Source organism: Diceros bicornis, chromosome 28 (assembly GCF_020826845.1).
Source record: "Diceros bicornis minor isolate mBicDic1 chromosome 28, mDicBic1.mat.cur, whole genome shotgun sequence".
Lineage (NCBI taxonomy): Eukaryota > Metazoa > Chordata > Mammalia > Perissodactyla > Rhinocerotidae > Diceros > Diceros bicornis.
The window spans coordinates 42912036-42936891 of record NC_080767.1 but is presented as its reverse complement, the minus strand read 5'-3'; the positions used below and the strand labels follow the sequence as shown (position 1 = coordinate 42936891).

Below are 24856 nucleotides of genomic sequence, written 5' to 3'. Positions count from 1 at the left end.
AGTGGCATTATTTCACAATTTTGCAAATATCTCTGATACTGGCTGGATTCTCATATCTGATTCCCAGGTGTCCTTGGACCGCATCTAAAGAACTGCTACATTAGGCTAATGCACATTTCAAATAGAAACTCATTTGAAACAGAGAGAGTTCACCTGTTTTTTTTTTCCGGCCAGGCTACTGCCGCACTGCGTGGCTGACCATCGACTCGAGTTAAAGAATTAGATCGGTGTCGCTGATCTGCAGTTCAAAGGAAGTGGTCAGTGTGTTCAGCGTTAAGTAACCAATTTTATATCATTTGAAATTCTTTCAACCTAGTAGTCACTTCTCAAGGAAGTGCATCATAATTCAGTACACCAAAACTGCTCAAGAAAAGTAGATAATCACAACAATACAATTTTCAATAGTTTCAATACTAAGTAATGTGTAATTCAACAGTAATCAGTCCAAATCATGAAATAAAATAATCAGAACTTTAAGTGAATGTCAATACATAAGTTCTTGCTTAAGTACAATAGAGCAATTTTCTGTATACTTCATATAATTTATTAGATTTTAATTATATTTTCACTATAAAGATTACAAATTCTAGGGTACGTCAATACAAATTGAAATTTATTCTGCCATAGTCTTCTTAACTAAAATTACTACATCATATAAGAGTATTTAATTCTGAGAATCGTTACTTTAATAAACTACAGTAAGAAGAACTGAGGAATGGAAGGCACAGAGGAAGCTGCACCCTTACCGGGGGACCCCTCTCCCTGCATCGTCTTGTGCTGTTTCTGTCTCAGTGGCAATAAAGGATGTGACGGGCTAAAAGCAGAAGGCCCTTTCCCCCTAAATGGAAAAAGAACAACAAAGAAACTCACAAGTTTATCAACCTTCAAGTTCAAAAACAAATACAAAAGAAACTACAGACACCATCGTGAATTCACCCAACCTGTGAGAAATTCAGACTCTTTGGGAAAAATTAATTACTATAAAAATTAATCAAAAGAGTACCAAGAACTTCAAACTTGGAATAAATACTCAAAAGCTGCAACTAGGGGACATACTGACCCCTGGTTAGAGGGGTCTGTAAAACATGAGTTTCCAAATGTTAACAGCACAACTCAGGCACATGGTGATGGTCATCCTCCTTGCCTCTGGGGGGGGGGGGGAGGAGGGGACAGGATGACTTCTCACTACTGCTCTTTAGTACTTTCTCTGTTACCTCTTAAGAAGAGATACTCCAATCAAAACTGTACATTAACAAGAAAAGCGAAACCGGCAGTGACTGAACTCCGAGAGCAGACAGACTTACAGATGCTCAGACTCTTCGGGGTGCAGGTGGTGCCTGTGACAGCCCTCGGCCGGCAGCGGAGCAGGGGGCTGCAGGTCGGCCGCGTTCACTGCCGCGGGGCTCCCCAGGAAGCTGCGCTTGGTGGCATTGGAGATAGGAACAGGAGGCCGACTGCTTTTTTGGTGTGACACTGTTTTAGCTGCAGAAATAGCAATTTTATAGAAATATTCATATTATTTACAGTTCCTTACAACATTAGCAAGAAGCATCTTAAAAAAACAAAACACAGCTTTTATAAGCACTAAAAATAATACAACTTTTACTTGAAACCAAACTGCTCCAAAAAAGTTGGTTTCAAGTTCAACAAATGTATTCTGTAACAATGAACACTATAAATATTATACTAAAATTAACATGTACAACACAGATTAGAAGAAGAACTGAAACCAGCTGGTGCGTCTTTGACCACCAACAAGCAGTCTCCATCACTGGGGCCCCTCTACTGGCGGAGGTGCCCAGGACCCCTTGCTGCTCAGCCCCTCCTTGAGAAGCTGTAGAAAGGCCTGGTCGTCTGGGCCCAGTGTATGACCAACCACCCTAGTGGTCACTTCGGCTCCAGTCCCCATGGGGTTGGGTGAGGAGGTCAGGCTGGGCCATAGCTCCAGTTCTGAACGGGAACCCCATCTCTGAGCCGGCTCCCCAGAGACTTGCCCCAAGACAGGTGGTGCAAGGGGTGGTCCAAAGCAGCAGCAGCTGGACCCTCACTACCCAGTTGGCAACAAGGACTCAGCAGCATGGCAGCTGGAGCTCAGACAGCCCTGGTACAGGTAGCAGTCCACTGGGGGTGACCAGCAGGGGAGACACAGTGGCTGACATGATGTGAACATGGGGAGGGAGCTTCCAGAATGACGGGACTGGATGGCTGCACTGAGCCCACTGGATCTCAAGAAGACAGAGAAGGAAAGACTGAGAGCACCAGGTGGCCAAGAGCTGGAAGGAGGGCTGAGGACACAGAGCTATGCTCTGCTGCAGCTGTGGCCGAGCCCCGGACTAGGGTCAGAGAAGCCGGCTGCCAGGGAGACTACTACACGGATCCTGACACATGAGACAGGAACTTCTGGGCCTTGAAAACCTCGAAATTCCCAGATTCCCTGGAACTCTGTGACCCTGCAGAAGAAGGTGCCCCTCCCTGTTAAGAGCCAGTACCCCCCCAGCACCGTGCTTAGAGACATGCAGAGGCCTTTCGAAAGATGAAGTGTGCCCTTGCAGGACCTGCCCCACATTCCCTCTCGGCCACCAGGCCTACAGCATGCACTGGGCCTGACATGGAGGAGAGGCCACCGGGGTGCAGCAGCAGGGACCAGCAGCAGCGGGACCAGCAGCAGCCAGGGGCAGGCCCGGGTCAGGAAGAGTGTGCTGACTTGGGAGGACTCTAAGACACACAACTCAGCAGGGACCCCGGCGCACGGTGTGCACGGACTCATAGCACAGCCCTCGCCAAGTGAGAGGAGCTACCAGGACTGCCGGGGTACAGCCAATACGCTACAGAATGCCGAGGGGCACACAGAGGCATGAGGGGCCCCCTCTTCAGCACACCAGGGCTGTCTACAATCACTGCCACTGGGAGGCCAGGCAGCTGCTCGATCCAGCAGAGTCCACGTGGACTTACGTAATGGCCTGCACGGCAGGAGAGGCAGCCATGCAGCCTGGCTGCAAAGAGTCGTGGGAATGAGAATGGAACCCAGCTGCCCTAGGGGCAAAGCAGACGAGCGGCCACAAGATGGTCCTGGTCAACTTTTCCCATGAGAATAAACCAAGGATGGGTGATAGGCGTGCTGAGGGCAGTCCGCCCTATAGAAAGTCACTATTCCATGCCCCGTCTCTGGGCCTGAGCCAGGGTTTGCACCTGGAACCAAGTGACTAGAGAAGAGTCACCAGGAGCCAGAACCCACAACACTAAGGCAAGAGCCCACGGCAACAAGCCTTGCCCTTCCCACAGGGACAGACACCATCTACTCAGATGCCCGTGTACTAGGAAAAGGGGCACCTAACGTGTCGCAGACTGTTGGACGCAGGCCGAGTTGGTATCGAACTCGGAGACCCAAAGCATAATCATGGCCCGTCAGAGCGGAGAAGTGAAGCCCTGGCCAAGGTCCAGCTGCCAGTGGGTCCACTGTATCCACAGACCCAGCCGGTGGTCACGCCCCACTCTCCAAATGTACACTTGGGATAAACATATTTGGCAGCTGATACAACAGCCACACTGGGTGTTGGGAAGGCTGAAGGGAGCCTTGGAAATGGCCCCGCCCCTCCCCAGCCAAGACGGAAAATCAGAACTTATCCCATCCAGGGGATGGGGGACATTAGGATCTAAAGGACAAACTGGTATGGCCCCTGTATCTCCATTTAATTTCCTAGACCACTCCGAAGAAACCAGATGGATCCTGGCCAAAGTCAGCCAAGCAGAAGGCCAAAGTGTAGCTGCCCTGCCAGAGGTGCATGCAGCGACCTCCCATCTCCAGGTGCTGAACGAGAGTGGCCCCTGTGATGGCCAGCAGAGAAACGGGACCTCAGTCCTATAACCAAAAGAAACTGAATTCTGCCAACAGGAATGAGCTTGGAAGCAGTCTCCAGACAAGAACTTGGCCCAGGCAACACACTGATCTCGCCCTTGAGACCCTAAGCAGAGAACCAGCCACACCATGCCTGGACAGAGACTCAGGGGCTTGCCATACCAGTAAAATGTTTAGGGGTCCAGTGGTCAGGGGCTTGCCAGATCATCCCATCCAAAGGCCATCCCACACCTCTCATTGGGGAGGAGGGTTCTGGAGGCAGCACACTGTGTACGTGGAGTACTGCTTCGGCTGAGTGGCACAGAGGCTTTGAATGGGGCACGAAGCAGGAAACAGCTCCTCCGCAGGCCCAAGCCAAAGAGTCCAGCAGACTCTCTGCATTGCAGGTCTCTGTGGCGGGAAAAGAGCCATGTGGTCCAAGACAAGTCCCAGTGGGAGAAACACAGAGCAGGACCTTGGGATTCTGGAGCAGGGCCATGCTGCCTGCCACAAAGAACCACACACCTTCACAAACAAGCCCTGGCGTGTACTGGGCGTGACAGAGACCAAGTGCCTTGCTCACAGGGCACCAAGTGACCGTTGTGTCCAGAATTATCTGTCACGGGCGGAGTCCTGTGAGACACTCCCAGTCACAAAGGCGAGCCGCCTGTCAGCAGTTCATCGTAAGACAGAAGCGGCACCCCAAGACTGAGCCTATGCAGGCCCAAGGCCACAAGCTGCACGTCATCTACCAGCACACCAGCACCCTCCCAGCTCCTATCAGGAGCCACATGCGGACCCCTGACAGCCAGGTGACGGAAGAAGAAAAGCCTAAGCTTGGCTAACAGACAGGTCGACTCAAAATGCAGACAGACGCTGCTTGCTGCTGCCAGCCAGCCTGTCATCAGCCACTGCCACGCTGGCACAATGGGTGGCACACATGTGAAGTGGCCAAAGGCAGGGACGGACCTATGCGTGGGAGGCTAAAGGTACCAACTCTCACTTACCAGGCTCCCAAGGGGCCAAGGCTGAGCATCTAGTGCGGCACCAGGCCTTATGGAGTCCAACTGACCACTCAGTGGCATGCCAATGGTACTGGGCCCACTCTGGGAGCACCAGCAATTCCTTTTGGTAAGACGGGCCATATTCTGCTTGGAGTGTTTGCCTCTCCTGTGCACAGGGCTCAGCCACACATCTAGCCAACAGCTTACAGGGAGCACGAGATCGATGTACAGGACCCCACACAGCACTCGTCAGACCGAGGACACACCTTACAGAATGCAGGTGCACAAGTGGGCCCGTGACCATGAGACCTGCTGGTCATGGCACATCCCAGAGTGAACCATATCTACAGCCACTTTCTGGGCGTTTCCGACTCTTCTTTCCCAAGGGTCAGCAGGCAAGAAGAAAGGTCACAAACAAGACACTGTAGGCGCCGGCAGCTTCGCGAATGCTGTTCCCTTTCCCTGCACTGATGCCTCCGAGCCTCCCTCCCCACTTCTAAAAAATAAGACCCATCCTTCGGAGGTCAATTCCCCCAGGTCACAGCACATGTCACAATGTTCTACAGTTAACCACGCTTTGCTTTCCAATGGACTGTTCACATCTGTACGTCCAGTACCAGCCGGCCAGAGCGCCTGCTCCCAGCTACTGCTCAATACACGCCTGCTAAGCGGATTCAGGAGGGAGGGAGTCAGAGACTCCTGGGAAAGCACAGTGAGGTCTGAGGCACAGTCAAGTGGGCGCATGTGGAGCATGACCTCACGGGACACCTGTGGGAAGGAGAGTACGCTACGTGGGTACCAGGACAGGGCCCAACTGGGAGAGGCAAAGCAGGCTAACGGCCTCTCAAGCAAGGGGAGATGCCATGGTTCTTGAGCGGGAGTGTGTGACAAGGGTAGAGAAATGCCTTCATCACCTCCCCAGCCCCCGCACGGTTCCACTGTCTGCCTTGCCAATTTGGTGGCGGTGGATCTGTGTATCGCTTTTGTTTTCATTACTAATGAGGCTAAGCATCTTTTCATAAGTTTATTGGGCATTTGGAGTCCTACTTTCAAGAAGTACCCGTTCAAGTCTTTTACTCATTTTTCTATTGGTTTCTCTTTTTCTTATTAACTGAATGAGCTTTTCACATATTCTGGATACCAGTTACCCATTGTAGGTGATGCAAGTATCTTCTCCCCCTTGTAGCTAGTTGATTTCTTTTTTTTACTTTTTTTACCATCTTTTAACAAAAAAAAATCTTAATTTTAATGTGGTTGAATTATCAATCTTTTCTCTTGTAGCTACTTTTTACTCTTTATAAGAAATCACGAGGACACAAAAACATTCTCCCGTTTTTTTTTTTTTTGAGGAAGATTGGCCCTGAGCTAACATCTGTTGCCAATCTTCTTCTTTTTCTTTTTTCTCTCCAAAGCCCCAGTACATCATTGTATATCCTAGTTGCAGGTCCTTCTAGTTCTTCTGTGTGGGACGCTGCTTCAGCATGGCTTGATGAGCGATGAGCAGGTCCATGACCAGGATCCGAACCAGCGAACCCCGGGCTGCCAAAGCGGAACGTGCAAACTTAACCGCTATGCCACCGTGCCGGCCCCAGACATTCTCCCATATTATCTTCTTAAAGTTTTATGATTCTCAAGGCTGGAAGATTATTCTACTCTATGGTAAACACAGATTTTTTTCTGCCTTGTTTTAGGGGCAAAAAGTAAGAACTGTGGAGGGTGAGAACAGCCATCATAGAGGAGAGAAGAGCTGTGCTTCCTCACCGAGGAAGGACATCAGAACCACCTGGAAGCTCTTCTCCAATGACCCTGCTGACCCTTGGATTCTGATCCTACAAGACAAGGATAGGCCCAGCGCTGGACAGCGTGGAAAAGCTCTTCAGGTAACCGCCAGGGACCACAACAGAGAAGCGCCAGACAGGGAGCTAAGACAACAACACAGTCTCTGCACCCCTAAAGAAACCATTTAAACTTAAACACCGTTTAGTACAAAAAGTTAGGAGCCAATTAAGGACACCTTCTGAGGATTATATTTGGAATCTCTCAGAGGAAACAGCTATCATTTTATGGAAACTTTGTCACTCACCATCTTTCAGCTCCTGAACATCCCTGGGTTGAACGAAATCTGGTTTGACATTCTCAAACCACCAGAATAGTTCAGCAATAAAAACCATAACATTTGGCTAAAAGAAAAAAAAAAAAAACCAAGGACACAATAAATAGCTTATTCATACACAGTTTTAAAAATGTGTGTTTAATAATTCATTATTACCTTCAACACTAAGGGAGCATACAGCATATCTTCTAAGGTGAGATAAAAGCATTTGTTAAGATATTCATTTGAGAATTCTCTCAGAAGCCGAATATTATACAGACTGTCAGCCATCGACGTTACCTCCTTCAAGCATATATCTAACAGATAAAAAGAAAACTACAATTTATTATAAAGATATTCTGCTTCATAAGTATGTGTATAGACATATAAAATTCTGAACTGAAAAACATTTTAAATGAAGGTAGTGGTGATATTTTAAAAGGTAACAACATTAAGAGATTTAAAAATTACAGTAAGTATTACAAGTAATACTAAATATAGAAATAAAACACTCAAGAGAAAGATCTGAGAAATCTCCAAGATCTGTATTGAATTGTTAACATCTAAAAAGCATAACACAAATTACATAATATTTAAGACTGTGCTTCCAAAATGGACAGTAACAATCACCTTTCAGTTTATAAAAGGACCTTGCTGCATTAAGCTAGTTAATGTTTAACCAAGACTCTCTCATCAACCAGAAATCCTTTGCATGAGGTTATCTCCATGACTACAAAGGAGCAGCAGGGAGGATAAAATGGGAAATGTCAGGCTTATCCAAGGAACAACACAGGAATATTACTCATCACAAAAATCAGGAGACGAAGCACAGCAAAGTCTCCTCCGTGAAAGAGGTGGGGACTGCTGGCTATTAGCATCTGGGGCAGGACCATTTTCCATTTTATGCTGCTTTGCAGGATGCCAGCAATCAGTGAACTCCAGCACAGGCATCAAGTCCCAAGAGTCTGAGTGCTCTGTGACAGGAGGCGGAGCAGCTCTCAGACAAGAACCACTAGGACAGCTGGAGTCAGCTCAAGACAAGAAAAGAAGTCGCTGTATTGAGGACTTAAGTTAATTTTGCCTGTAAATAAATATAAAACAAACGGATTTGAGAAATATAACTTATTTTAAAATAACTTTATTTCTAAGAATAAATCATCTTCAAGGGTTTGGACGTATGCACAAATTAGACTCACAGCACCTCAGATTCACTTACCACTCCCGCCCTGTGCAGCGCCCCAGCCCTACTCCTTCTCCAGAGAAACCTGTCATAAGCTGAGCAATTGTGTACATCTATATTACTAAGAAACGTTTCCTTTTTTAAAATTTTGATTAGGAAATACTGCAAATAAAAAGATGAGACTCCCATGTACCCTCTACCCAGATACCAACATCACACCTTATCTGATCTCATTTTCTTTCAGTGACAAAATATCACAGATGGTGCTGAAGCCATCTGTGTCAGCCTTTTCATCACACATGGTCTGGGTCCATGAGCAATGTACCCATAAACAGTAAACCATAGACTGGGCTCAATGATAACGAACTACGCCTATTTTGCAGCCTGTTTTTCCCCTAAACTCAGTATTATGTTTCCAAATAGATCTATGTGGATGTGGGTAGAGTTCAGTCATTCATTTTAACCACTATACAGTATTCCACAATTCTCACCATCATGAAAAACGCTGTAAAAACCAAACTTGTGTGCACTCTCTGCAGTTGCACACTCCGAGAAGGGGCTGGGCAGCCACGAGCTATGCTCCTCACACCTGGCCAATACCTGTTCACAGGCCACACAAGAATTCTGGAGCTTGCTCCTTCCCCACCTCCACCTCGGCATGATCAGGCCTTTTAATTTTTGCCAATTTGATGGGCGTGAGATACCCCTTTCTGAAATTGCACATCCCCGATGACTGGGGTGCTTTCACTCTTCACTTTCTCTTCCGTGAAAAGCCCGTTCTTACCTTGCCTCTGGGTTGTTCGTCTTTTTCTTATTGATTGGTAGGAATTCTTTACGTATTACTGTTACAAAAGGAATGTGACGATTCTTTATCAATTTACATTTGTTGCAAATATTTTTTCATGCATATAGTTTCATCATGTAATTTTGTTTGACGTTCCTTTGTTACTATACTGAATTTTATTATGGTTAAATATAAGAATCTTTTCTATTATTTGTGCTTTTTTATAATTTAAGTAATGCACCCCAACATCAAAGCCATAAACGTATGTTCCTGGTGGCGGGGAAAATGGTGGGCGGGAAGGCAGGCGGGAGGAAGCCGCAGTGAGCTGGAGCTGCCGGAGTGATGGAGGGGAAGTTCCAGTCGCAGCACTGAGAAGCGACGGGCTGAAGCAGCAGCTGCAGACCTCCCAACAGAGCCTGCAAAGGTCTCCAGGTCTGGATTTGCCACAGGAAGCCAGACGACATGGAAAGCCTCTGCCATATCCGCCAAACTTGGACCCAGAGAGCCTAAAGAAACTTCCAACTCTCGCTCCAAAAACCCTCTCCGCAGCAACAGCTTTTAATGAAGACGAAGACAGTGAACCAGAGGAACTGCCTCCAGGAGCAAAGACGAGGATGAAGAATACTGGAAGGGGAGGACCAAACTCTGCTCCTAGAGGAAAGCACGGGTTTCCTGATAGCCAGAAGCTGAGGGAGCGAAACATAAAATCTTGTCTTGGAAATGTCCTGGCCAAGACAATTAAATGATGTGTTTTGAAATTGGGGTGTGGGCTGGGTGTAAAGTTAAAAGGAACAGTTTCCTTTTGTAAAGAATGTCATAACACTATCTTAGAAGCCACCCCCTCTTTTCTAAGATTGAGTGGTACACTAATAAATGAGAGTTTGAAATTAGAGGCAATTTATGTTTTATATACAGATTTCAAGACATTTGCTAATTTTGTAGTTTCATGTGATTAGTTTCCAAAGGTTACAAGTAAAAGAAATCAGAAATGTAAAAAAACATTTTCCAATATTCTCTTCTCAAAGTTCTTAAATTTTGCTTTTTGGGTTTAGGTCTTTCATCCAAGGAGAGGGGCTTCTGTCTCACGTGGGGTGAGATCTCACCCTATTTCCCACGTGTCCCCATATTCTGGACTGGCCAGTCCTCCCTCTCCCTGTCAGCTGTGGGCCACCTCACAGGCACCAGGTTCCCCACAGAGCGTCACTGTTCAGGCTTCTCTGCACAGTTCCTAGGAACTCAAACCTCACTGGGTTAGCTAACACAAAGTCAAACAAAGCTTGGTCTTTGTAGAGCAAAGACTCTACGCTCTTATTCTTCAAAATCAACTTGCTTGAAATCAGGGACAATCTAGGCAACAGAAGAATGAAGGTAACGGATTATAATCCACTGAATATAATAAGATCCATGAGACCATCCTCACATGAATCAAGAGGTAAGCAGAAAGAAGATAAAGCTCTCCCTGCAGTGGAATGCTCACTAGTAAATAGAAAAGAACAGCTAGACTCCCAACAGATGATACCACTCGTGGGTCAGAGTTTGGTGAGAAACAGGATGTTTATATAGTCTCAAAGCCTCTCCCCTAAACTACTAATTAATCATAAAGCAAAAAATAGTGATGCCGGAGTGGAGAAACCCAGCACACGCCTCCTGAACCAAGTGACCAAAGCTAGTGCATTGACCCTGGGCACAGCAACCTGATGTCCCGACCAGACGCTCTGGAAGACACGTCACTTCTGCGGTATTCTCGCTAAAAATGCATACGCTGGATCTCATGAGGAGGAAACACTGGATGTTCAACAAACTAGATGACCTGCACTCCTAGAAAAGATCAAGGTCAGGAAAGACTATGAGAAGCTGGGAATCAGCTCCAGATTACAGGAAACCACGAAGAGGCATGACAGCCACGTGGTGAGTGATGCCGGACTGGACCTGGTCTGGGAGTGACGGCCCTAACGGACGTCACGGGGACGCTTGACAGGACGTGAACGGGCCGGGATTCGTGCTGCCTCACGTCACCTTCCTGAGAGCTGTGGTGTTCGGAGAACGACTTTGCTCTCCAAGTATCTCAAAGGGCGTGGAGAGAGAGAAATACAGCACAATGGGACAACACATAACGACTGGAAAATCTGGGTAAAGGCAGGCAGGAATTCCCTGTACATGCTTCTGTCAATTTAAACTCATATCAAAACAAATGTTACAAAACATTAATTTTCTCCCTTTGGCCTTTCTTCTTCCACATGAATTTTTACATTCCCTGTCAATTTCTCTAAAAGAAAATTATTCGTTAGACTGGCAATAAATGTATGAACAATCTGGGAAAACTGCAATGTTTCTACTGATTTTAGGCACCATGAATACAGTTTCTCTTCTTCCAAGTACAGAAAAGTTTACCATTTTTCCATGGGTCTTACATCTTTTTTGTTGAGTTTATTCCCAAGTACTACAAACAGGTCTTCTTTTGTCCACAACACTCACAATGAGCTGATACCCGAGTGCAGGGCAGGTGGATAGCAGCCTGCCAGGTGCTCCGGGGCTGGTCCAAGGCTCCTCCTCCCTCCCTCCTGCCCTGGTGCCCTGGCTCATAAGGACCCAAGGTCAGAACACAAAGGTCCGTGGCAGTCTGGGTCAAGAACCTCTGTGGGGTCAGATCAAGTCACCAGCAGGTGAGGAGTGTCCGTCACAAGTGGGCCAGTGACTTCTAACAGACCATCTTCTGCACCTCCTGTGACGATCGTACAGAACATGTTCAGTTGCTCAATTCCTGGGTTTCCAGTCCACAGTCACAAGGACAGTGAGCCTACACTCTTCCTGCCGTACTCCACTCCTGGCGTCAGGGAATAATCCCTCTTCCAAAGAGCTGGGGCACTGCACCTCGTCCTCTTCTCTGGGGCGGTTTATACAGCACAGGAGTTGTCAACTCCTCGAGAGCTGATACAACATCCCAGTAAAAAGCCCGTCTGTAGGGATGGATGTTTGACTACTCAGTCCACTTATTTTGTAGTTATGGGTCTATTTAGGATTCCCATCTATTCTTGGTTCAACAGAAAACTGTCCATTTCATCAACATTTCAAATGTATGCAGCATACAAATACATACATACATACAATACTCTCAGTATTTATTTTAGTGTCCACTAAAATCTGTATTTATAACCTCTTCGCCACTATATTCTTTATCTTTGCCCTCCTCCTTGATCAAGATTAAGCTTTGTTTTATACATTCTCTCTAAAACTTTTAAGTTTCCTATTTTATTAATTTTTATTATTGAGTTTACCTAAAATTTTTATTTTAACAAAATACATGAAGTCTTTAAAAAGCCAAACAATATGAAAAAAAGCTTATTAAGAAAAACAGCAATTCTCTGCCCAGCCTACCCCATGTCGCCCCATCCGTCCTCTACCTCTGGCCTGGCCATCACCTCCATAAGAGACACGGCCTTTGTCACCGAGGGACATCAGCTCCCAGCCTGTCACTAAGGGACATCACCCACAACTTGCAGTTATGGCAGAGGATGACGAGAGCTCACGTGGCCCTCTGAGACCCACCCCCAGACTCCTGCTGGAATCACCGGGCAGGAAGTGTGAGGAAATCTAGATGAGTCTCATGTTAATAGCTACATAACCATTTCCACAGCTGAGCTAGAACGTCTCTGCTTCTACTCCTTGTAGAACGTTCTGGTTTTCCTAGATTTAATACTTGCCTCAGTTTTTCACATCCTTTGTTACTCTGAACACCCCTTCGCTTCCTCACTGGGCCGGCCCACCTGCCTCCCTCCGGGCCTGGCCTCGGGGCGGGGGGGGGGGGGGGTGCACATCCCTGCAGTGCACCCCAATACTGTGCTCAGAACCCCAACGGTGCACTTTCAAACAAGCCTCTCTCCCGCCCCTGGGTGATCAGGCACTCGGGGGGGAATCGCGCTCCCCGGGATTGGGGGCACTGCCGAGCCGTGGTCCAGATCCCTGTCCTGTGTGTGTGTGACTGGACTGATCCCCTCTCTGTCCCAGGAGCTGTGGAGCTGACTGCACCGTGCTCTGCTGTGGCCCTTCCTCATTAATCATGCTGGCTCCCCACGGTCCTAACGCTTGGCCTCAAGTGTCCTCAGGGCATTTTCTGTACTCTTCTTAGGTAAGTTCTGCTCCCATCTTCTCTGTTCTGTAGACTGAGCCTCTCATTTTTCCACCTCTTCTCCCTCATTTTCCATTTTGCTTTTCAGACCTACTTTCTGGGAGATTTCTTCAACTCTGTCATCTAGCACTTCAGTGAATTCTTCCATTTCAGCAACCACATGTTTTATTTCCCAGAGCCTGTCTCTGTCTGGTTATTTTGTACATACTTATTTAATTTTCTCTTTCAGACGCGCTGGTCCAGCACCCCGTTCTCGGGTCACAGACCCCTCATCTCTAATGTTTCTCCTGCTCGCCTGCCTGGTCTCTTTGTCCGGCTTCTTGTCCAGGTCAGTGGCTTTCCTCAAACATCAGGGGATCTCTGGCCGCCCAGAGTTAATAACGAGGCATTAAGAAGGGGACCTCACTGCAGGGCAACTGTGTGGGGGGCCAGCTGTCTCATGGCTGTGGGTCTTTTGTCCAAGGCCAGTTTCCATAGAGAAGAATCCTTCCCTGTTCTGAATGCAGGCAGATGGGCATCAGGGAGCCAAGCAGGAGGCGGCTTACTGGGGCAGACAAATGGGAGGGAGAACCAGGCTCATCTTCCAGCATGAAGGATTTTACATAAAAGCCCTGATTTCAGTGTATCACCTTGTCCTTTTCCACCTCTGTGAGTGGGGTCTGAGACTAGAGCTCGCCTGGCTCAGTTCCCCTCAAGAGTGTGCCCCCATCTCCTGTGGGTGTGTGGGGAGGACGTCATCACTGCCTGACAGAAGACAAGGGGGACCTGGGCTCTCACTGCCCTTCCAACCAACTTTCAAAGAACCCCCGCCAAGTACGGCTGTCCCCCACCGTCCTTGGCATGCCCGTTTGGTGCCTTGCCAGGATTCTGCAGAAGGAGCGGCTTGCTCCTCTGGCTCGCCCTCCTCTGCCCTCCTTTCAGCACTCTTTGATTAGGGGGCTTGTTGTTCAGAATCCAGAGGTCTCCCAGTTTCCTCCAAGATGGAATCTGCAATTCAGTTCCTTCTTTTCCTCACACTGGAGTGATTTTGACTAGTGAAGGAGACAGGAAACTACTCTTCATTTTCCTTCCTTCAACTCTCTTTGGGTTTACTTCTATGTTCTTTTCTAATGCACTGAGTTCAACCTAGTTTACTAATTTTAAAAATTTCTTCTTTTCCAGAATAGCACTTGTAGCACTGAGGCTACAAGTGGCCCTTTACTGGCCACTCTGAGCTGCATCCACAAGTTCTGGCACGTATGCTGTCCACTCACTTATTCAACAAGTATCTACTGCACACCAGCCTGTCCGAGACACTATTTCAGAGGGCTGGATGTGCCAGTGAACAAGACAGACAGAAAATCCCAGTCCGTCTAGATCTCAGACTAGAAAATTCTACTATGACTCCCACTGTGACCCATGAAATACTGAAAAGTATCTTCTTTGGTTTCTAAGCATTAAAGACTTTAGAGGTTTAGAGACAGAGGTTGCATGTTTTTGTTACTCATTTCTTGTTTTACCGCATTGTGGGAAAAGTATGAATTCTTTGCAATCTGTTGAGGTTTCTTCTGTGGCCTTACTCAAGTCCATTTTTGTAAATACTTCCATGACTATTTATTTTGAAAGAGCATATTCCATAACGCCTGGTGCCCGGGACCAAGCTTGTTAATTCTGTGTTCGGATCTTCCACGGCCTGACTCTCGTTACCTGCTTCTTCCACCAGTTCCTGCAATGTAAGTTATGAGTGTGGCTCTGTTCATCTCTCCCCGTAATTCTGTCATTTTTTAAAATATCCATTTTGGTATTCTGCTATTAGACGCAATGAGCTTCAATACTGTCACATCCCCCTGTGGGTCATTTCATCACCAACAACGACTCTCTATTCCAAATAATTCTTTTTGTCTTAAGATCCCTAGTGGACAGGTTAGAAGCAGGCTAGATACAAGTGAAGCAAGAACTAAGTGAATTAGTGAACCGGAAGGTAGACTTGAGAAAATACCCAGAATGCAGAGGGTAAAAGAGATGAAAACACAAAAAAAGGTGCTAAGGATAAAGGAAAAACTCCAGCACACAGGTACCACTCCTGTCCCTATCTTTGTTACGTTTTCTAGTTCTTCTTTTACGTCTTAATCATTTTAAACATTGTGTTCTTGTTCAGATGTTCTTTTTCACTGACGTCTTGGTCCAAATCTGTCTGTCGTATCTGCGGCTCTGATGAGGGCTCTTTCCTCGTGTGGTTCTGCTTTTCCACAAAGCTCATCTTCTGGCCGTGGGGTGGTTGCTCTCGGTGGGTATCTGGTGTGCCCTGGCACATGCAAGCGTTCCTACACAGCAAAACTCTGCTTTAACTCCTGCCAGGGACCACCAGCTTCCCGAGTCCTGGACTCGATTTCACGTGTACTCCGCCAGTGCCACACAGGCAATGTTCATCTCAACCTCCCTCCCACCAGGAAAGAGCTCTGCCCCCCTCCCCAACCACAGGCATCCGACAAGCCTCCTGGTTCTTTCCTGGGCGGGAGGTGGAGCTGTCCTTGTCCACTCCTGGGTCCTGGTCAAAGCTCCCACCACACAGAGCCCCAAGGCCAGGTGACCATGAGAGGCCCAAAAGGCCCTGGGGCAACCAGGTGTCAATTCACGGGTTTTTCACTCAAAGACACCCTCTCCTAGAACCTGCGATTTCTCCCTTTCTTTCAAGTTCAGCTATGTATTTTAAAAACTATTTTATCTATAAAAACTACAGAATCCAGCATTTTTGTACTTGGAGCAGGACCAGGACCAATGTCAGCTCCGTCCCAGTGCCGGGGTCTAACACAAATGTTTCACATATCAGGTGGCATTCTGGGCACTCTCTTGGCATTGTACCTACCTCCCTCAGAAAGAGGGTGCGCAGCAAAGCCTAAATCAGAATTCCTATTCCCACAGCCCCCTGTATAGACATCCACTGCCATGCTGTTCACAGCGTCACTTGCATCTCTCTCTCCCTACCGTCAGGCTGTGAGCGCCTCCGAAAGACGCACGGCATCGCAATATCACCAACACCAGGCATGGAGGAGTCGTTCATAAGTGGTTTTTAAACAGACTGGATTCTTCACTCATTTTCCTATCCCCAAACTAAGTTCTAGATGTTTTAAAACAATTGTAACAGAATTGACAAAATCCTAACTATTCCGGGACTCGAGTAAGGTCAAAAATATTTAACACATTACCCAAATACTTTCAAAATACAGTTCCTTCCTCAGATAAAATACAGGTTAAGAATAAGCATGTCATCCTCAACTCTTTTCATCTATATGCCAGTGTCCCAGTGAGGATTAAGGACTCAGTGTGTTACTTTCTGGTTTTTTAAGCGTTTGGATCAGTGTATTCATAATGTCCTTTTAAGGGGTTAGGTCTGTTCAAGGGGAGCATTCTCCACTCACCATCCAGTTTCATCTGCTCTGGGCAGTAGTAGTGGACCACAGCCAAGAGAGCAGCCCCATCACTGCTGTCTCTCATCAGATCCTCCAACAACGGGAAGTAGGGCTGCTGCCTCGCGGACAGGTGCTCTCGGCGGTAGCGCACCTGCAGTTGATGAAACGAGAACCGTCTACACATGACGTGCCTTCACTACCGCTGCATTACAGGCAGACTGTTACATCTAGAACTAACACAATGCCCGCTGGACAATGCTGGAACAACAGCAATTGTAGGGAAAAAGCTCCAAACATCTGGGTTACATACTTTGCCTGGAACATATATGTCAAGTTCCAGGGAACTGGGCTTCACGGCTACACTGAGTGACAGTAATTAGCTACTAACAACACAGGCCTTCTCACTCTCAAGTGCCCTGGCACACACAGGAAAGGGGGCAGAATGCACGTCTACACTACCAAAAGCTGGCATACTATAAACGAATGAGAAACAAGTTAAAAGGTGAACATCCTAAGGTGTGGAAGACCCAAGTTACCGCTACTTTTCACAGTATTATCAGCATTAACCTCGGCCATTAAGAAAAATACGAAACAGCATTAATATACACTTTGAGAAATTTCAGAAACTACGTTAGACAAAATTTCGTACACTACATTAACCAGCCCCTCTAATAAGTGCAACGAAGTATCAGAAAACTGAATGCGTGCAAGGTGCTATATAAAACAAGTATTTTTTCAAGGCTTCCATACTCTTGCCTCTGGGGAAACCATGTGCACGGTGTCTGACCTGCCCCAAGCCCCTCAGCGCGGCGCCCGTAACTGAGGTCAGTTTCCGAGCGCGCAGCACACAGGCCGCTGCCACTGCCAGAAGGGGCTCAGCGCAGGCGCCTGTCCCAAACGCCCTGCTGGACGCTCGTTCTTTCTGCACTCACAGTCACAATACGGCTTTAAAATACAGCATTTCCTGCAAGCCACATTTTCTCCAGAAGAGGAAAATACAAAACACAAACTAGAGGAAGAAAACCAGCAGTCTATACCAACAACTATGGATTTCTGAGAGTCCAACCTGAAGAAAAACTCTCTCTCAGCAATCTGGAATTTAAAGTCATGATCTCAGTAAGCATACAGGGTAGAATAATCAATACTGATATTTAGTATAAAACCTTTCTAACACATTCTTCTAAAATTAGTCACTAAAATCTGTTTTGACATAGACTTTAACTTGTTTCTCAGGGCTCACAGCCTTGGCTACGACACGTAACATGCCCACACTGTCCCGGGGGCCAAGTCCACGGGCTCCAGCATGCAGAGTATGAGGGCATGCGCCAGGCCAGGCTCCACAGACAGACAGCACACATGGGTGATCGACCACAGCATGCAGGAAAGCAAATGGTTCCTCGATTGAAGATGGATGGGATGCGTTTAAAATCAGGGAAAACACTGAACTACGGGGTCCAGGGAGCTTGCAGAATCATCTTCAAGTCAGGTCTGTCAACCCTCTGGGCTGGCATGTCAAGGGGAAACCTGTGACCCTGCCAATCTGACCAGACCTCTCAGTACTTATCCTCACTAGCCTGCTTGCTGGACGCTGCAGTCAGCGCGCCTAGCAACTAAAGGACACCTGAGGGGGCACTGCTCTTGGTCATATTTTCAGTTTCTATAAAACTCTCATCTGAAACCTTACCTCCTGTAGGACACCTGAATTTTTGACTATATCCTCACTAAATCATATAACTGTTTTAATATTTAGTGTTTGGCCTTCAGGATTCAAAAAACTAAAAGAGATGTAAATATTCATAAAAATGCTTTCCTCTTCTTTGTTATGAATCTATTTCAAAGAGAAGCAAATTATCTATCAGCTGGAAAGCAGAACACATCACTGCTCACAAGGATCTCATTTACCAGTTCGACCCCTGGTGTCTCCTACGGGACAGAATTCCAAGGATAATCTGGTCCAAATAATTAAACTAAAGGAAACAGGCAATCACAGGACTATGCCAAAAGATCTGTGTTCCAAAACTTCATTTTAAAATGCGCCACTTGGAGCACCAAGTGTTTTTCCATAGGAACAGTGAAACAAACTTGTTCTGCTTGCAGAACGGGTCGCCACGTGGAGCACAGCTGCACTGCAGAACCAAATCATTACTTTCCAACCTACTTTTTATGGGAAAATCCACACAACGTTCTATTTAAAGGTCACTGGAGACCAAGTCCTTCTCCACAGCCCACGAGCAGCCTTTCACATGGGCACATCTTTCTCACCAGATGACCCACACTACAGTTACTGAGAGGCGTCCTGTCAAATAGCTCCAGTAGGGAAGGTAATATCAGAAAGAACAAAATATAAAGAGGAATTCGAGAAATTAATTATTCATCATTCCTTCTGATTTCTATTAGAAAAGAGAGTGGATCCTGTCGTTTACTTTTACTCTCATCACATAAAGAAGTAACTAAGTGTCCACAGGAAGAAACACAAAACTCTATCTTTAAAATTACCTAAGAAATTGGGCAAAACCAAACTCTGTGTGTTGTCTATGAAACGCAACTGAGAACTCCCAAGTGCCACATTATGGAGCCTACTCAGCCCAGATTCAGGTTATCACTCGTACTGGAGAAAGTGTAATAACAATACCAAGGAGGACATCTGAACAAAAGAAACAGGTTCGGGTGCAAGCAATTTTTAATGGAAGCAAGTGATTGCAACAGGATGGCTCTCGATGGCAGCGGGTGCGCACGGAGTTCACTTACAGGCACTAACTTCCAGTACCACTTGGAGGGAGACTGCTCGGGGAGCAAGGGAAGGAAGCAGGAGAGGAGCGTCAGCGGGGCAGGTCCACGTTTGGAGGGATGGAATACCACGTTCACAGTGTTTACAAGAGAGGCAGATGTCTCTGAGAAGGAAGATCTGCCCAGTGCACATGGCCTGGACATCCTGTATTCTCAGATGACTGAAGTGGAAGGTCACAGGCACCTCTACAACACTAGCCTCTGCAGGAGCAAAGAATACTCCAGAAACTCCGTACAAGCTGGGCACCAAAAAGGACAGAGGCCAACCGAGACTCAGGGAGGGGCTCCGTGCGTCATCTGTGTCCATCTGAGGAACAAGGTGGCTAACAAGTGGGCCTGGTGTGTGGTGCCCATGGCATCCCCGGAGTCCAGGAGCAAGGGGACGCCAAGTGATCACAGACACGGCTGAGCCATGTCGTACACATGTTTAAGGGACGTGGATTCAGTCACACATGTGCTTGGCAAAAAATAAAATAATAACGTCAGGGGAAGAAAAGGATGGAAACGACCGGAATGCATAACGCACCATCTCCATCATTTCATTAGACACGTAACATTCATCCCCCTGAATTTCACACGGGCTTTTAGAGATACACCAGCAGCTACACTGGACCTCATGGGCAGTGCAAGGGACTGTCAGGGGACCTTTGGCAGTAGGCAATTTGCTCCACATTTGCTGACTTCTAGAAGTAACTCCTGGGCAACCTCTGTCACCTCTTACTCTTGAGCTTCCCAACACCTCCCCATATCTCCCTCACCCTCCCAAGCTAAATACAAGACCACCCCTGGCCAGGGAGAAAAGGGGAGCCAGCTGCCAGGCCCACCACCACTGAGGTACTGCACAGCCCGGTGCCAGGGGATCGAGGAGACCTGCTCCTTTCTTGATGAGTAAAAATAAAGAATAAGCAAGGAGTAAATATGATGTGGTTCTTTAAGACCAGGGGCAACATAACTCAGTGCACACCAGAGAACTGAAATTGACCCTTTACCTTTTGATGGGCTGGACTTTCCAACAACTGCTGTTTTAACTTAACTTCTTTCTCTGTTATCTCTCTCATTTTAAGATTTACCTAAAGTAGAAGAAAAAGGCATTAAAAAGGCAATTGCTTTCCAACACTGGTATCCATATCTTTACTTCATCACCCAGAGACCCCACCTCACTTGTTTTAACTCTTGACTCTTAGATGCAGGTATTATTTAGGCCAATTACACATAGGCAGAAATATATGGATTCCTGCTCTGTGACTCGACGTGGAGAACAAAGTCGGTCTGCTACCACAGGAGATACTCCGTGCCTCCAAACGCCACTGCAACGTTTTCCAGCTCACAAGAGGCTCAATACACTGCATCACTCACTGATCATCCACGGTGCACAAACAGCACAAGTGCCCCGTTACCATCAACAAACTGCTGATAAACAGTCTGCCTGAGACCCCCACTGAAGAGCCTAATGGGGGCTCACCTGCGCCCTGACCATACCAATAACACTAGGTACACCTGAATCATGACAGCTCAACTGTACACCCCTTCAACAATCAATGAAACTTCTTGGAAATTAAAGTGTTCTCTCCTGGAATTATTAACTCAAAGATAAAATCAAAATTGCAACTATAAAATAATACCATGGAGAAAAATACTCTTCATCAATGCTTAAAAGGATGTGGTCAAAGCTATAATCAGATGAAAAGGCACATTTTATTATTAAACAAGAATACAGATACGTGAACTCATGCAAATCAAATTAAGAGGGTAGAAAACCTGATTTTTAAAAGAAAAACACAAAAGAGAATCAATTTAGATCAACTTAAAAATAAATGAATTAGAATGGATGGATGGACGGGTAAGTGATAAAGCAAGTACTGTAAAACGGTAACTAAAATCTAGGTGGTTGGTACATGAGTGTTCTCTACATAATTCTTTCAACTTTTATGCATGTTTAAAATTTTTCAGAATAAAATATTGGAAATAAAAAAACATTTTAGAAAATATGTTTCTGCCATAAGCTAGATAGCTTTCAAATATGGAAAGGATTTTCTGATTAGACTGGTGGTGACTAATGAATGTAATTTTTGACACTGTATCATGAAATGTGACAACACTGGGAAGATCTACACAGCTCAATGAAATAATTTTCCAAATAACCAATGTATGATGTCACAAAACCATGGGTGAGCAAAAGGGCCAGGAAGAATGCAAAGAAGATACAAGGACTTTAATATAACAGAGTACGAAAAGTTCATTGACCTAACATCTAGAATACTAGATAAAAGATTTCTTACAACAATAAAAAGACAATCTGATTTCAAAATGGGCAGAGGATCTCAACAGATGTTTCTCCAAAGGAGATCTACAAATAGCCAACGAGCACATGAAAGAGGCTCCTCATCATTAGCCATCAGGGAAATGCGAATCTAAACCACAATGAGACACCACTTCACATCCTATAGAACGACCAGAATCGAAAAATCAGAAACCAAGTGTTAACAAGGGTGTGGAAATTTGAAACCTCAGATAACACTGGTGGAAATGTAAAATGGTGCTGTGGAAAAGACTTTGCCAGTACTTCACAAAGTTAAACAAAGAGTTTCCATGTGGCTCAGCAATTCCACCCCTAGAGATATACCCAAGAAATGAAAACACATCCACACAAAAACTTGTGCACGAATGTGCACAGCAGCATAATTCACAACAGCGAAAAAGTGGAAACACCACAAATACCCAACAGCTGAGGAATGGATAAACAAAACGTGGTATATCTATACAACAAGTATTATTCGTCATAAAAAGGAATGAGGTACTGATAATGTTACAACATAGTTGAGAGTTAAAAATATTATGCTGGATGAAAGAAGGCAGACACAAAAGGCCATATACTGTATGATTCCATTTATATGAAATGTCCAGAAGAGGTAAATCCATAGAGACAGAAAGCAGATCAGTGGCTGCCAGGGTCTGCGGGTGGAGGTGGGGATGGGGAGTGAGTACTGATGGGTACAGAGTTTCTTTTAGGGTGTGATAAAAATGTTTGTAATTAGCGGTGGGAGCTGTACATCCTTGTGAATATATTAAAAACCACTGAACTGTACACCTTAAAATAGTGAATTTTATAGCATGTGAACTATATCTCAATTTTTTAAAAAAGTTAATTGATAATGGCTTCAAATTCTACATTGCAATTAACCTTTGAGAAACTACCACTTGTCAAGTTTTGGTGTAGGAAAAAAATAAGATGTGCATAATTATCTGAAAAGATTAAGAAAATACTCTCCCCTCTTCCAACTACATATCTATGTGAAGCCAGATTTTCTTCATATACTTCAATAAATACAACAAATTATAATAGATTAAATACAAAAGCAGGTAAGAGAATCCAGCTGTCTTCTAGTAAGCCAGATATTAAAGAAACTTAAAAAACTGTAAAATATCACCACTTATTTTTTTTTGGAAAACATAGTTATTTTGCATAAAAAGTATATTGTTTATATGTTTTTAATTTAGTTTTTTAATTTAATTTAATTTATTTATTTTTGCAAGGAAGATCAGCCCTGAGCTAACATCCATGCCAATCCTCCTCTTTTTGCTGAGGAAGTCTGGCCCTGAGCTAACATCTATTTCCAATCCTCCTCCTTTTTTTTTTTCCCCTTTTTCTCCCCAAAGCCCCAGTAGATAGTTGTATGGTATAGTTGCACATTCTTCTAGTTGCTGTATGTGGGACACCACCTCAGCATGGCCGAACAAGCGGTGTCGGTGCGCACCCAGGATCCAAACCTGGGCCGCCAGTAGCAGAGTGCGTGCACTTAACCACTAAGCCACAGGGCCGGCCCACATTGTTTATATTAACATGAAATGAGTTTACTGTCATTTTTAAGTGAATTAATAAATATTTTTAAATTTTGTTTTTAATTTCTAATATGGTATATATTGATAATTTTTTAATTCTTTAAGGTCCACAGTAATTTTTAAGAGTATAAAGAGGTCCTGAGACGAAAACGTTTGAGAACTCTTTACCTATACAAAGGCATGAAGAGCAACGATAATGGAAAATATGTGGATAAGTATTATTTTCTATTTTTAATTACTTTAAAAGATAATTGACTGCTGAAAGCAAAAATAACATGTTTCTGGGGTTGTAATGAAATGAATGACAACAGTAGTACAAAGGTCAGGAAGGGAAAAGACATTTCTGATAGGATCTGTGAAATGCTATCACTTTATTTGAAGGCAGAGTGTGACAACCTAAAGATGCTTATTGTAACCCTTAAAGCAGCCCCCTAAAAAATACTGGAGATAAAATGGAGTACTAAAAAGTACCCAATCCAAAATAAGTCAGAAAAGAAGAAAGAAAGAAAAGACGAGATAAACAGAAAGCAGACAAGATGTAAAACCCAGACATCTCGATAATCACATTAAATGTAACTGGTCTAAACATTCCAATGATAAGGCACAGATTGTCAGACAGAAGGAAAAGCAAGACAAACTTAACGGTATCCATAAGAAACTCATTTTAAATAGAAAGACAAGAGGTTAAAAATAAAAGGAAGGGAAGAGACACCCCATGCACACACTCATCATAAGAAAGCTGGAGCAGCCATATTAATATTAAACGAAGTAGACTTTGGGACAAAGATCATCACTTGCAATAAAGACAGGTATTTCATGATGACAAAAGGGTTAATTTGTCAAGAAGATATAAAAATCCTACAAGTGTGTAAATGTAATAACAGATTGGAAATACATAAAGCAAAAACTGACACCACCAAAAGGAAAAACAGACAAAATTACAGCTGGAGACGTCAGCTCTCCTCTTAGAGTAACTGGCTGCCAGGCCAGAAGACACCAGAAGACACAAACAACACCAACAACCAATCTGAACTGACACTCAGAGAGCTCTCCACCCAAAAACGGAACACACCATCCTTTCAAGCGCACATGAACGTTTTGTGAGACCACACAATGGACCCCAAAACAAGTCTCAATAACTTCAGAAGGACTGAAATCACACAAAGTGTGTTCTCTGACTGCAACAGAATTAGAATCCAAAGCACCAGAAGACATTTAGAACTAACCACCCCCTTACAAATATCTGGAAACTAAACTACAAACTCCTAGACGACTCACTGATAAAACAACCATCTGCAAGTGAAACTGGAAATATCTTAAAGAGGATGATGAAAGCCACAACACACAGGAGTGTGTAAGGTGCAGCTAAGGCACTGCTTAGAGAGGAAAAGACAGCTTTAAACGTCTATATTCAAAACGAAGACAGGTTCAAATGAACTAACCTTCTACCTTAACTAAAAGGAGAGCAAATTAAACTCAAAATAAGTAGAAAGAAAAAATAATAAAGGCAAGAGGAGAAATTAAATAGAAAACAATAGGGAAAAAAAGCAATAAAAACCAAAAGCAAGTCTTTTAGAAGATTAATCAAGTTGATAAACCAGACTAACCAAGGGAAGAAAAAAAAAAAGAAATGACCAAGAGCAGGAAACAAGAAGGGACACACACACATTAAAAGGATAATAAAGAAATACTATGAACTTTACACCAATAAATTCAACAATTAAATAAAATCGACAAATTCCTTAGAAAGTCAAAAGTTACCAAAACTGACACCAAAATAAACAGAAAACCTAAATATCTTTCACGTATACTAAAGAAA

The 24856-nt window shown here is 45.0% G+C and overlaps 1 protein-coding gene across 7 annotated transcripts in view; it reads right to left on the bottom strand.

Moving 5' to 3' along the window:
* Positions 1 to 24856, bottom strand: part of CAMSAP1 (calmodulin regulated spectrin associated protein 1) — an 81244-nt gene that overhangs the window by 13924 nt on the left and 42464 nt on the right. For all 7 annotated transcript variants that reach the window (XM_058524509.1, XM_058524508.1, XM_058524507.1 and 4 more), the window contains 7 exons: positions 20187 to 20267; positions 16420 to 16561; positions 7109 to 7248; positions 6923 to 7019; positions 1305 to 1482; positions 747 to 838; positions 154 to 238 (listed from right to left, as the gene is read on the bottom strand). In XM_058524509.1, coding sequence (XP_058380492.1) covers positions 154 to 238; positions 747 to 838; positions 1305 to 1482; positions 6923 to 7019; positions 7109 to 7248; positions 16420 to 16561; positions 20187 to 20267 — 815 coding nt within the window. The remainder of the gene's footprint in view (positions 1 to 153; positions 239 to 746; positions 839 to 1304; positions 1483 to 6922; positions 7020 to 7108; positions 7249 to 16419; positions 16562 to 20186; positions 20268 to 24856) is intronic.